Genomic DNA, 11728 nt, shown 5'->3' on the forward strand with positions numbered 1-11728 from the left:
TACGGAAGCTGGTGTGTTACGCCGAAAGTGGGTTATACCTGTCATACAGATACAGATCTCGACGCTGGTGTGCAACGCCGAAGGGCGATTTTACCTGTTTTATACAGCTAGATAAACAGATAGAGGGGCATCGTCGGTTCTTTAAAATTCCCAGTGACCAGAGGTTTTGTCCTACTGCATGAATGAGATTGAAGATGAGTTTGACTTTATCATGGATGGTTCACAATTTGATGATACAAGTGTAAGCGCACAAAGCTGTTCACGTTTCTTGCTATTTCTTCAAAAGTATTAGTTCATTCCATCCTACAGATAAAATACATTCTAGGAGGGGATATCCTAACTTTGTACAAATAGGTATTTTTATTCTATGTATATTCGATGCAATTTGGAACCTAGTAACTTATTAGTCTATTCCCCCAGGTAGCCATCCTTGGCTGTACACATTTACGTGTTTCAGCCAAACCAATAAATATATAGATAAACGACATATCAAAAACGGAAGTTCTGATGCAGTACCTTACAAAGCCACCAGAGGCCATTATCGAACTTCACTTTCCGACCCCTACCCACCTACCAAATATCCTTTTGAGCACACTATTCAAAGACAGACACAAACACACACACACACACACACACAGACAGACAAACACGCCAAAAACATGACTAAAAACCCTTTTTGGCGAAGGTAACAAGTAAGAAAATTATGTCCGACACGAGCTAAATACATTAATTTACTCAAAAACAGAATAATAAGAGAATGCTTTATCTACAATATTGTCGTGCTGTTGTTTCCAAGATAATGTATTCTTCGTGCACGAGGCCGAGTTTCAAATGGCGTCCACCAAATGTGAAAACAACGAAAGTGAAAGTGACGTCAGGGGAATCCCCCTTTCTTACGTCGGTGATTGGACAAGCGAGCGTCGCTCCAGGTAAGGTCTGAGCAAAGGTGTTCTTTTGTCGCGAACCACGCCGCGGGCGGGCAACTTTTCCCAACCGTCGGTTAGCTTACGTTTCTTTCTCCTCTTTCCCCTTAAAATGCGCCTTACTTTGAACCACCTTTCTACAGATAATTGGCTTCAGTTACTCTACTGGCACAAGAACTGCATTGAACATAATAATGAAGGGGGTAGAAACGTACGCTAACCTCGGCTCTATTGAGCCCGTACGCCTACAGAGGCAGGTCACAACTTTAACCCGGGCGGTGGCTGCCTTGTCTGTACTTGTTGCGCTGCTGTTTGTGAGTCTTGTGTGCATGGCTGTACTGCTGTACGGGGAACTGCAGGGCGCTCAGAGGAAGGAGCTGGAGCTAGAGCTAGAGGTGTAGTCAAGCGTGCAAGGGTTGCGTGAGACCGTGCAATGTGGTCTGTGTTTGTCGTCCGTGCCTTTTCTATACGCGAGAGAATGAAATGGCGCAAATATAAAGAGCTGAGTCTCAAAGACACTTTCGCGATGTGAACTACAGTGGAAGCCAGTTAACTGTACAACCGCACACTTCTGTTAGTTGCACGAAATCCTCAAATCCGGTGGTGGTGCGGTCCAGCTTAACAACTTCGCTTTGTTGCACCATTCGGATAATTGCACGAGACGCACTGGCAAATGGGGTGTGCAATTAAGCGGCTTTTACATTATCCTTACGTTACACATGTTAACGCAAAGGGGAACTGTAATTTAGATCATCTGGGCTTGTGGGGATAATAATGAGTCAGAACTATAATCTGGGACTGACCGAACTTCTTTCACTTTTCTCACGTTCGACCTGTTGACTGTTCAAACACGCCTATTGTTTGCCCGCCAGCGAGTTTATATGTTTGATGTACCACCTTTGTAACTGTGCAATTAGCCTCCGTGGCAGGCTTCTCCGTGGAAGGTAGTTAAACGGGGCAAAACTCTCTTCCACAGCAAACTCCCTTCCTCGGCAAACACCCTTTCCCGGCACAAGAGAACCTAGCCAACGTTGATAATCGCGAACCAACGCTCAGATATATACCTGTACCTGTCCTTTCAATTTAACGCGTGAAGAAAAAATTGTGTGCAAGTTGTTGGGTAATTCCGGTTCATGTTACACAGGTCAAACAAGACGCCACCAGGCAGCCTATAAGTGCGCAGTTTCATGTTCAAAGTTTATCTGCTACCATGTCGGAACGTGTCTATTAAACAGTCACACATCTATTACCCATGTGCTGTGCAGTGAAGTGAAGTCGTTTCTTATCTCCAAGCAGATGTAATGTCCAATTCACGGTTTTTCACAGACGTTTTGTCGCTTGCACACGTGGAATACATTATAGGTACAAAAAAGTTTCACGACGCCCCAAACAAGGTCATAAGCATATCAAAGCAACCATGAGTAAAATAACCATACATACAACGTAAGGATGACTATATTATCATGCAGGCTTTAAGTATCGTCTACATTGGAGTAGCTAATATCTGAACATTTTAGGATATATCTACATTTACCTTTTTGCACACTTCAGATCATCAATGCCACTTAACGTTTAGTAACGTGCGTTTGTTGTATAGGTGATCCAACAGCTCTTGCGGAATAACACATATATCGAGAGGGGTAAGTTTGTCGGTTTGTTTCCTGTTCTTTACTGCCATTATTCATCATAGCTTCCGTATAAACATATTCATAACGGTAAATGTTGACAAAATGGGTCAGTTAGCGCTTCCTTATGTTTGGTCAAACTGCAATTTCTTATTTTTGTCAAATCTCTTAGACGAAGAGAAGAGGGGGGATTTCCTACCGCTGGGACCGTACCACACCACTCAGGGGGAGGGAGGACAGACATTCCTGGCCAAGCCTATGGCCCACCTCACCGGATCAACACTGGACGATCCCCAGTTGGGTAGGGAACTTCGCATAAGAAAATACATTTTTACGCATCATGTTGTATTCTGTTTACATAATGACCGTGTAAAAAGGACGGCGTACTGATCACATATTCAGCCTAGCATATTGTAATATTTACATACAAATATAACTGTCTATCTATTTATTTACGTTTCAACTGTGAGTGTCAGCCGAATCTGCCATCCACATGTAGATATAGCCAATGGCTTTTGAAAACCGCAAGCTTTGGATACAGTACCAAAAAACTAGAACATATAGAATTTATATAACAATTGTAGCTACACTGTGTACTTACTTATCTGTGATTTAATTATTAGCATAAATGTGTCTTCTCGTTTTTTTTCTATTGCCCTATCTAAGATTTGTATATATCTTTAGATGCCACAACTCCCATAATGCAAAGTTAGGCAAATATATCAAAGACTGCTTTGTTATTAGAAAGAATAATGAAAGCCATGATTAGCCCAACTCGATTGTAACATTATATCTTGTTTTAGCCCTTTTTGCTATGTTAATAAGGATGTTAAGTCTTATTCTATACACCTATTTTGTACTTTGTGGAATAGTTGTTGCCATACATTGTACCATGTACAAATGTCGTGCAATAAAGTTCTATCTTTATATGTTTTCACGTTATTGATATATCAATTCACAGGTTGCGGTTAAAAACTTAAGTGTCGGACTACAGATGTTGCATGCCTAGTCACTGAAAAAAATGTAGTGGATTCTACCTGGAACGTTTGACAGTTTCCACAATCATATACAGTTGTTTTAGTACAAGCTGTCCTGTGTACTTCAATGTTTTTTATTTTATTTTCCTTTTTGGTCCCTCAATTCGTTCGATCTGACATTCTTCCCCAGCCCTAGACCATACTAGGGGAACCGTCCTGCGAGTGAAAGAGTGGGAATCGAACCAGGGACTGGCGACCCTGGCGAACGGTATGAGGTACCGAGACGGCTACATCAAAGTACCGCAGGACGGGCTGTACTACGTGTACAGGTAGGTCATTTAGCCCGGTTAATGCTACTCACAACAGTGCAATGTAGCCATTGATAGACTGCCATCTATATATGTAAAAATACAAAGTTTGAAGCTACACACACACACACACACACACACAAATGGGGCACCGAAAGGGTGCGTTTAAGTGGATTTACAATTCTCTTTCATTAACCCACCTGATAGATGAAAGCTTGTTTATTACTGACAGGACTAGCTAGGTAAGAAAGTTTCGTCATCCGGGTGATAGGTCGGACGTGTACGTTCTTTTGTCATAACTCATAAGTGTTACGTCAGACGCTGGCGGCCGAATAGTAGCCTCTACCAGGCTCCACAGGTCGCTGGAAAACAGTCGAAATTGTCCAAATATGAGGAAATAAAAACACGCCAGAGGAGTTAGATGGCTGGCCAAGACTCTTAGGCCAAAACTCCTTCTAGGCTTTTATCCCGGCCTAACTTGGCAAAAGTCCCCTATTCGGCCTGGCGAGAGTCTGGTGGAGACAAGCCGAAGAGGACCTCTTGCGGATAGTGGGTAATTGCAGTTATAGATGGCATAGATACCGTTCCACCGATAATATTCGGGGGAAGTTTTTTTATCATCTAAAGAGCAAGTGTGCTTGAGATAGAAAGCAAAAACATCTCCATAGATACGTTATTTAATTGGAATACTATTTTTATTATATGAAGCCATAAAAGATGCATATTTTACAATGGAAGTCAATGAAAACACATGATTGGCGTATGAGACCATGATTGCGATGTGAAATCGTATAGAGTTCAATTCCAATGCAAGTTTTCCGCCAACAGCCAGCTGTATTTCCGCTACATGGGAACGGGGGAGGGTGAGCAGTCAACGGAAGAGCACCAGCTTCTGCACTTCACGTACAAGAAAAGCGTCACCTACAGGGAACCACAGCAAGTGATGAAAAGTGCCAGGACAAAGTAAGACAAGCTAAACTAGCTGGCATCTACCAATTAAAATGAAAACATAGGTTGCTGGAAAAATAGCAGAAATTTACCAAATACACTACATGATACGTCAGAGGAGCTGACAGGCTGTAGAGTACAGTTTTCCACCACTGTTAGGTTGTAAACTGTGTTTCCTTGGCATATTTATTACCTCCATGAAAAATGGAGGTATAGTTTTTTGGTGTGTATATATATATATATGTGTGTGTGTGTGTGTGTGTGTGTGTGTGTTTCCGGATATTTGTGTCAGAATAACTCTAGAACCTATAGATTGCTTGTAATCATATTTGGTATGTGGGTAGTTGTTTGGAAGACGAAGGTCAAGGTCAATTTTTGGCCACCTGGTATGTGATCTTGGTACTGCAGCAGAACTTCAATTTTTTTTGGTATCTTTTGACCTGGACATGCTATGACCAGCTAATATTTGGCATAGTATGACACCAATGAATTCTACATTTGTTGTATGAATAAGTTATCTGTTCAACCGCCCTAGACTAAGATTTTGATCGATATCTTTAAAATCGATATCTTTAAACTTTCTTCCAGATGTTGGAGTAAGCGTAGCCAGTACGGTCTGCTGTCGAGTTACCAGGGCGGGGTGTTCCGGCTGCGGGCGGGGGACAGGCTCTTCGTGCAAGTCAGTAACGTCGCCATGGTCAGCTTCGAGGAGGCCGCAAGCTACTTCGGAGCCTTCATGATATAGAAGGTAGTCGGCGGGCTTTTTGTTTGTATGTGATAATACAAATAAACTGCCTGTTGACTAGAGAACATGTAAATACTGAGAATATGTAAGTACGGGGAAAGCAGCGAAAAATGAACTTTGTTACACAGCCATTCACTAGCCTGAGGAAACTATTCACGGATGTTCTCTCTCAGATGTTGGAGCAAAGACATGATGTACACGTCACCTGTCGCCATATTGGTGTCCCTATTTGCATTTCAGTTAATCGTAGGTCATGCATTTAGAGCTTTTCTGGCACTGTGCAATAGTCACAGCCAGACGTGTCCGAAGCTCAAAGAACAAAAATGTTTTAAAGGGTGAAGTGAACATTAAAAACGCATGTGAGGTAAGATTCACGGATATGAAAATACGGTACACCAATATGGTGGCAGACACACAGATGACGTCACGAGAACACAACTTGTGATGGCTATCAGTAACATTTTCATAGTTAGTTTTGAGGAGTCAATAAAATGTGTTTTTCTGCTGTTCCACAATTGTCCTCGTATCGCAATTAGATAGGAAATGCTATGCACCAGAAACGTAAAATACTCTTAGAAGTTCTTTTTAATTTACCAGACATGCGTCCTGAGATTAACCTTATCCATGAAGCAGCCCTTTGGGACCAAATCTATATTGATTACTGCGTTAGTCAGCAGGGACAAGGTTGATGTTTAAACGGAAGAGGCTTTTTACTATGCAACTATAACGTTTGTTCGGTGTTGGTCAATACGTATATACATGTGTACTGTGGTAATTAGTCATCTTTATGTGATGACTAACTAGTGTCTTTCAAAGTGCAGCTATGGGTTGTTTTTCTATGTACTGCATGTCATGCAGTTCGAAACAGATTAATAAAGGGTGCCTATCTTAATGATTGCCTGTTGTCCTGTTTTTTGTTTGTTTGACGCAACAAAACCCCAAGAAACTAACCCTGTTCATAAATGTACAAGTCTTCGATAGATCTCGATAATTGGGCACAGCCAAAGCCATATTCAACGTCCTTACATATATATCATCTTTAATATATAATAAAAGGTCCGAAAATTAGAAACCGGAAACACCAAAGAATCACAGGTCATAGACACCACAACTTGCCTAATTACTAAAAAAAAAAAAAAAAAGAAATCTACAACCTTCTAGGCAAAAAAAAAAAAAAGGATTTAAAAAAGAACTTGTCACCGCCCGGGATCGAACCGGGGACCTTGCGCGTGTGAGGCGCACGTGATAACCACTACACTACGGTGACTACATGACGTCACACCGAAACTCGAACAGTCACATCGAACGCGTCCCGCGAGTCACTCTCCAAGCAGAGGTTGGATACAAAGGTTGTGACCTCCTTACGACTTGCGCCGTTTTCTGACAGCTGGGGCCTGCTGGGCTATTTATAGACTATTAGCAAATAATGTTTTTTTCTGGATTAAGTGAGTGTGTGGTGTCTGTGCTTTCTTTCGCGTTGTTGGTTTCAATTCTGTGAACGACATACATCGACAATTGTCAATACCATTTAATGATAATGAGTATGTGGACAGGTGCAAAACACAGGCCATCCGATATCCACATTTGATTGAACTTAATTGCGGCAGTTCTTTTGCTTAAATGCTTAAAATGAGTATATTTGGTGTGAGTATTTCCTTTAGACACAGCAAGAACAGGGCGGCGGGCAATGTAAAGATAAACCACTTTTATTTCCTTGTGTAATAAATGCTTTTGTAATAGTTACATCTATATAGAACGTCAATGGAGATCTTGTAATCCACCTTGTACGTGGGCTAAGCAGTGCTGGAGATGATGAGATGAAGGTCACAATCTTCGCATCGGCAACTTCTGCTTGGAGAGTAGCCAGCCACACGTGCACACCGGGTACGTTAAAGAACCCACCACACTTATGAATACAAGCACGGTTACGCCCGAACGCAAGTGATCAAACTTAGCAGTCTAGCACCTGTCATTCATACGCAGCTTATACTAAACAAAGTTCCATGCAGGTGTGATACACGTTAAGATAGTGCTAGGTTTGTGCAGTACAAACAAACAAAGCAAAAACAAACACAGACTGAGATAGGGAGGGAGGGGGGCAGGTTAGAAATGGCAAACAAACGACTCATAAGTAAGATCAAGTAAGCTTACTGCAAGTGGGTTTGCGTAGATGAAATACGCCTCATTGATTTAGATTGTCATTAAGGGCAATTTCATTGTGTGTATACATATGATCATAGTGTATATGCATGCCATCATCATAGTGAAAACAAATATGGTATCTGGAAATTGTATTAATCAATATTGAAAAGAAAACAAAGTATTATCATTCATAATTGTGAGGACCAACGTGGATACTGTAGTGTTAGAATAGGCGAAGATTAGAAGAAGTTGAAGATAAAACGTTAAGCTGAATTTATAGATTACCTTGATAGGAGTCGCTCTTGCACGGTGCGGCCATTTGTTTATGTTCAACTTTGGATGACCCTTACCTTTCCGTGACCTTGATAACTGAGCGAGCAAAGTTCACGTTGTACTAGCGCTCTCTCACACGTATATATTTTGAGGTTTAAACTTTTTACAAACCTTGAAAACCTGAGATTCACTACTCCATATTTTCTGTCACGATGTACCAAAAACAAGACGATTACGATGAATTGGCGGAAGCAACTCTCATGCAGACCGAGTACAGGCCAAGGAGGAAGAATCGGCGACCATGTTTGATATTCTTCTGCATCGTGGTTGTTTTTCTCGCCATTATAATCCCCGTAGCGATCGTAGCCAGCAACAGAAGCCACGGGACGAGCGGGTACGTGACACCGGAGTGCCCGAGCGGTGACGAGCGGGAGAGAGTCGACTGCTACCCCGAGGGAGGGGCGAGCAAGGCCCGGTGCGAGTCTCGGGGATGCTGCTGGGCCCAACCCACCACCCAAGGCCCGCCTAGCTGCTTCTACCCCGTTAACCACGGGTACGAGCTGGTAGGGGGCCTGCAGAGTACACCCATCGGGTACAGGGCCACCCTCCGCCGCCTGAACACCCAGACTATGTACGGTGGCGACCTGGGAAACATCGAGGTGGTGGTGGAAGTTCAGGAGGACTATCGGCTTCATGTCAAGGTATTGTTTATCTTCACAAGTTCATGCACTTATTCCGACAAAACTCTCCATTTTAAATTTAAAAAACAAACAAACTTATTTTTAACTTTGTAGAGATTTCACAAAAATTAGAATTTGCAGTCATAAATTGAACATAGTTCTAAGTCGGAAAAAATATAATAAAATTCCTGTTGGACACAGATTTTGTCAATTTTTTTCCAAATGAGATTGAAAGTAAACAAAATGGGCAGATGTTCCATGTAAGACATCACGAAATCGCCGCAAAATACAGCTGACCGCGCGGGTTGGTTACAACACCGACGCCGACGCCGTGTAAGGCATTTTGCCGTGATCGTGTCAGGATCGTGTATGACATCACGAAATCGACGCAAAATGCATCTAAGCCCGCGGGCCCGTTGTAACACCTTCGCGGAAGACATGCCAGGCATTTCGCCGCAACCGTGTAGGGATCGTGTGTGGCATCTAGCCCTGCGTAAAAAATTCTACAATTGTTGCTGTAGATGTTTGTAGTCTGAGAGTGACACAGGGAGCGGACCATCCAAAAATCACCAATTGTAGGATTATGTAGGATTCCTACAGTCCTACACTTCCTACAGCTGAATTTCAGATGGTTTGTTCTTCATGTCCGCCCAGCCTACAAATACCTACATCACCAATTGTAGGATTATGTAGGATTCCTAGTCCTACACTTCCTACAGCTGAATTTCTGATGGTTTGTTCTTCATGTCCGCTCAGCCTACAAATACCTACATCACCAATTGTAGGATTATGTAGGATTCCTACAGTCCTACACTTCCTACAGCTGAATTTCAGATGGTTTGTTCTTCATGTCCGCCCAGCCTACAAATACCTACATCACCAATTGTAGGATTATGTAGAATTCCTAGTCCTACACTTCCTACAGCTGAATTTCTGATGGTTTGTTCTTCATGTCCGCTCAGCCTACAAATACCTACATCACCAATTGTAGGATTATGTAGGATTCCTACAGTCCTACACTTCCTACAGCTGAATTTCAGATGGTTTGTTCTTCGTGTCCGCTCAGCCTACAAATACCTACATCACCAGTTGTAGGAATATGTAGGATTCCCGCAAACCCTGCACGTCCTACAACGGAATTTTGGATGGCCCGCTCCCTATGTCCCTCTCAGCCTACAATTGTCTACATCACCAATTGTAGGAGTATGTAGGATTCCTACAACCCTACACTTCCTACAGCTGAATTTCGAATTGATTGTTCTTCATGTCCGCCCAGCCTACAAATACCTACATCACTAGTTGTAGGAATATGTAGGATTCCTACAATCCTACACTTCCTACAGTTGAATTTTGGATGGTCCGCTCCCTGTGTCCTCTTAGCCTACAAATGTCTACATCACCAATTGTAGGAATGTGTAGGATTCCTACAATCCTACACTTCCTACAGCTGAATTTCTGATGGTTTGTTCTTCATGTCCGCTCAGCCTACAAATACCTACATCACCAGTTGTAGGAATATGTAGGATTCCTACAATCCTACACTTCCTACAGCTGAATTTCGGATGGTTCTTCATGTCCGCTCAGCCTACAAATACCTACATCACCAATTGTAGGATTATGTAGGATTCCTACAATCCTACACTTCCTACAGCTGAATTTCAGATGGTTTGTTCTTCAAGTCCGCTCAGCCTACAAATACCTACATCACCAATTGTAGGATTATGTAGGATTCCTACAATCCTACACTTCCTATAGTTGAATTTTGGATGGTCCGATCCCGATGTCCTCTCAGCCTACAAATGTCTACATCACCAATTGTAGGATTATGTAGGATTCCTACAATCCTACACTTCCTACAGTTGAATTTTGGATGGTTTGTTCTTCATGTCCGCTCAGCCTACAAATACCTGCATCACCAGTTGTAGGATTATGTAGGATTCCTACAATCCTACACTTCCTACAGTTGAATTTTGGATGGTTTGTTCTTCATGTCCAATCAGCCTACAAATACCTACATCACCAGTTGTAGGATTATGTAGGATTCCTACAACAGGGCTAGATGCCACACACGATCCCGACAAGGTTGCGGCGAAATACCTGGCATGGCTTCCGCGATGGTGTTACAACGGGCCCGCGGGCTTAGATGCATTTTGCGTCGACTTCGTGATGTCATACACGATCTCGACACGGTCACGGCAAAATGTCTTACACGGCGTCGGCGTCGGTGTTGTAACCAACCCGCGCGGTTAGCTGTATTTTGCGGCGATTTCGTGATGTCTTACATGGAACATCTGCCACAAAAGGCACGTCATTTTATCGTGGATTGTTTACGATACGAAGCTGTGTGACCTTTCCGCTTGTTCAAAAAAATTCGAAGCATTCCCGGAATGCTTCAAATATACATCTTACAACTAATAGAAGATAGCCCTGCTTGTTTACAAATATAGGTAAATGTATCAAAGAATAATAAATATAGATTCAGTAGTGTAAACAACACGTAAACTAAACAATCATGTTCATCGATTCAAATACTTGTGACTACGTAGCCTTCACCAGGTCAAATGACCTGAATTTATTAATCTAGGAAAACAAACAAAGTGAAGTGTAGGTCTCCCTAAGGAGGATTGTAGAATTCTGCAAAACTTCAGCAAGTAACAGTCCAGGAAAGTCAGTCCACGCTACTACGGTTAATTCAACCCCCCTGGCAAATTATCCTCCCTATTAGCCAGTGTAGGCAGAGGCCTGTAACTACGTAGGTTGAATTTGATTAACGTAAATCTATTCTCCATCTTTAACCTTGTCCCCCCAACGACCAGTAGGCCAAGGGAATAAGTAGGTAGGTAAATTTATGACTCCATTTGTATTGTTGACATGTAGTAGCCGTAGTAGAGACAACTAATATGCCCCCCCCCCCCCTCATCACAGGTGTCTGACCCGACGCGCCCTCGGTACGAGGTGCCCGAGGCCGCACTGAAGCGCCCCCAAGCGACGACCTTGGCAGAGCACCCACTGTACAACTTGACCTTCACCAGCAACCCCTTTAGTATCAAGGTCACGAGGAGAAGCACAGGGGCCACTATGTAAGTCTGGCAGTCAGTATAATTTTA

The 11728-nt window shown here is 42.6% G+C and overlaps 2 protein-coding genes and 1 non-coding gene across 3 annotated transcripts; 2 read left to right on the top strand and 1 right to left on the bottom strand.

Moving 5' to 3' along the window:
- The first annotated feature begins 2438 nt into the window (after positions 1-2438).
- Positions 2439-6418, top strand: LOC118426825 (tumor necrosis factor ligand superfamily member 10-like). Its single transcript, XM_035836368.1, has 5 exons — positions 2439-2563; positions 2721-2849; positions 3716-3854; positions 4662-4796; positions 5370-6418. Exons 2-5 carry the CDS (start codon positions 2807-2809, stop codon positions 5524-5526), a joined length of 474 nt encoding a protein of 157 aa, XP_035692261.1. The 5' UTR covers positions 2439-2563; positions 2721-2806; the 3' UTR covers positions 5527-6418.
- Positions 6419-6720: 302 nt separating this feature from the next.
- Trnav-cac lies at positions 6721-6793 on the bottom strand. Its single transcript has one exon. It is a non-coding gene; the product is annotated as a tRNA-Val (tRNA).
- A 1226-nt stretch (positions 6794-8019) lies between these two features.
- Positions 8020-11705, top strand: LOC118427977 (lysosomal alpha-glucosidase-like). The gene is made up of 2 exons (XM_035837942.1): positions 8020-8642; positions 11547-11705. Exons 1-2 carry the CDS (start codon positions 8154-8156, stop codon positions 11703-11705), a joined length of 648 nt encoding a protein of 215 aa, XP_035693835.1. The 5' UTR covers positions 8020-8153.
- Positions 11706-11728: the final 23 nt, after the last annotated feature.

The sequence above is a fragment of the Branchiostoma floridae genome, chromosome 12 (assembly GCF_000003815.2).
Source record: "Branchiostoma floridae strain S238N-H82 chromosome 12, Bfl_VNyyK, whole genome shotgun sequence".
Lineage (NCBI taxonomy): Eukaryota > Metazoa > Chordata > Leptocardii > Amphioxiformes > Branchiostomatidae > Branchiostoma > Branchiostoma floridae.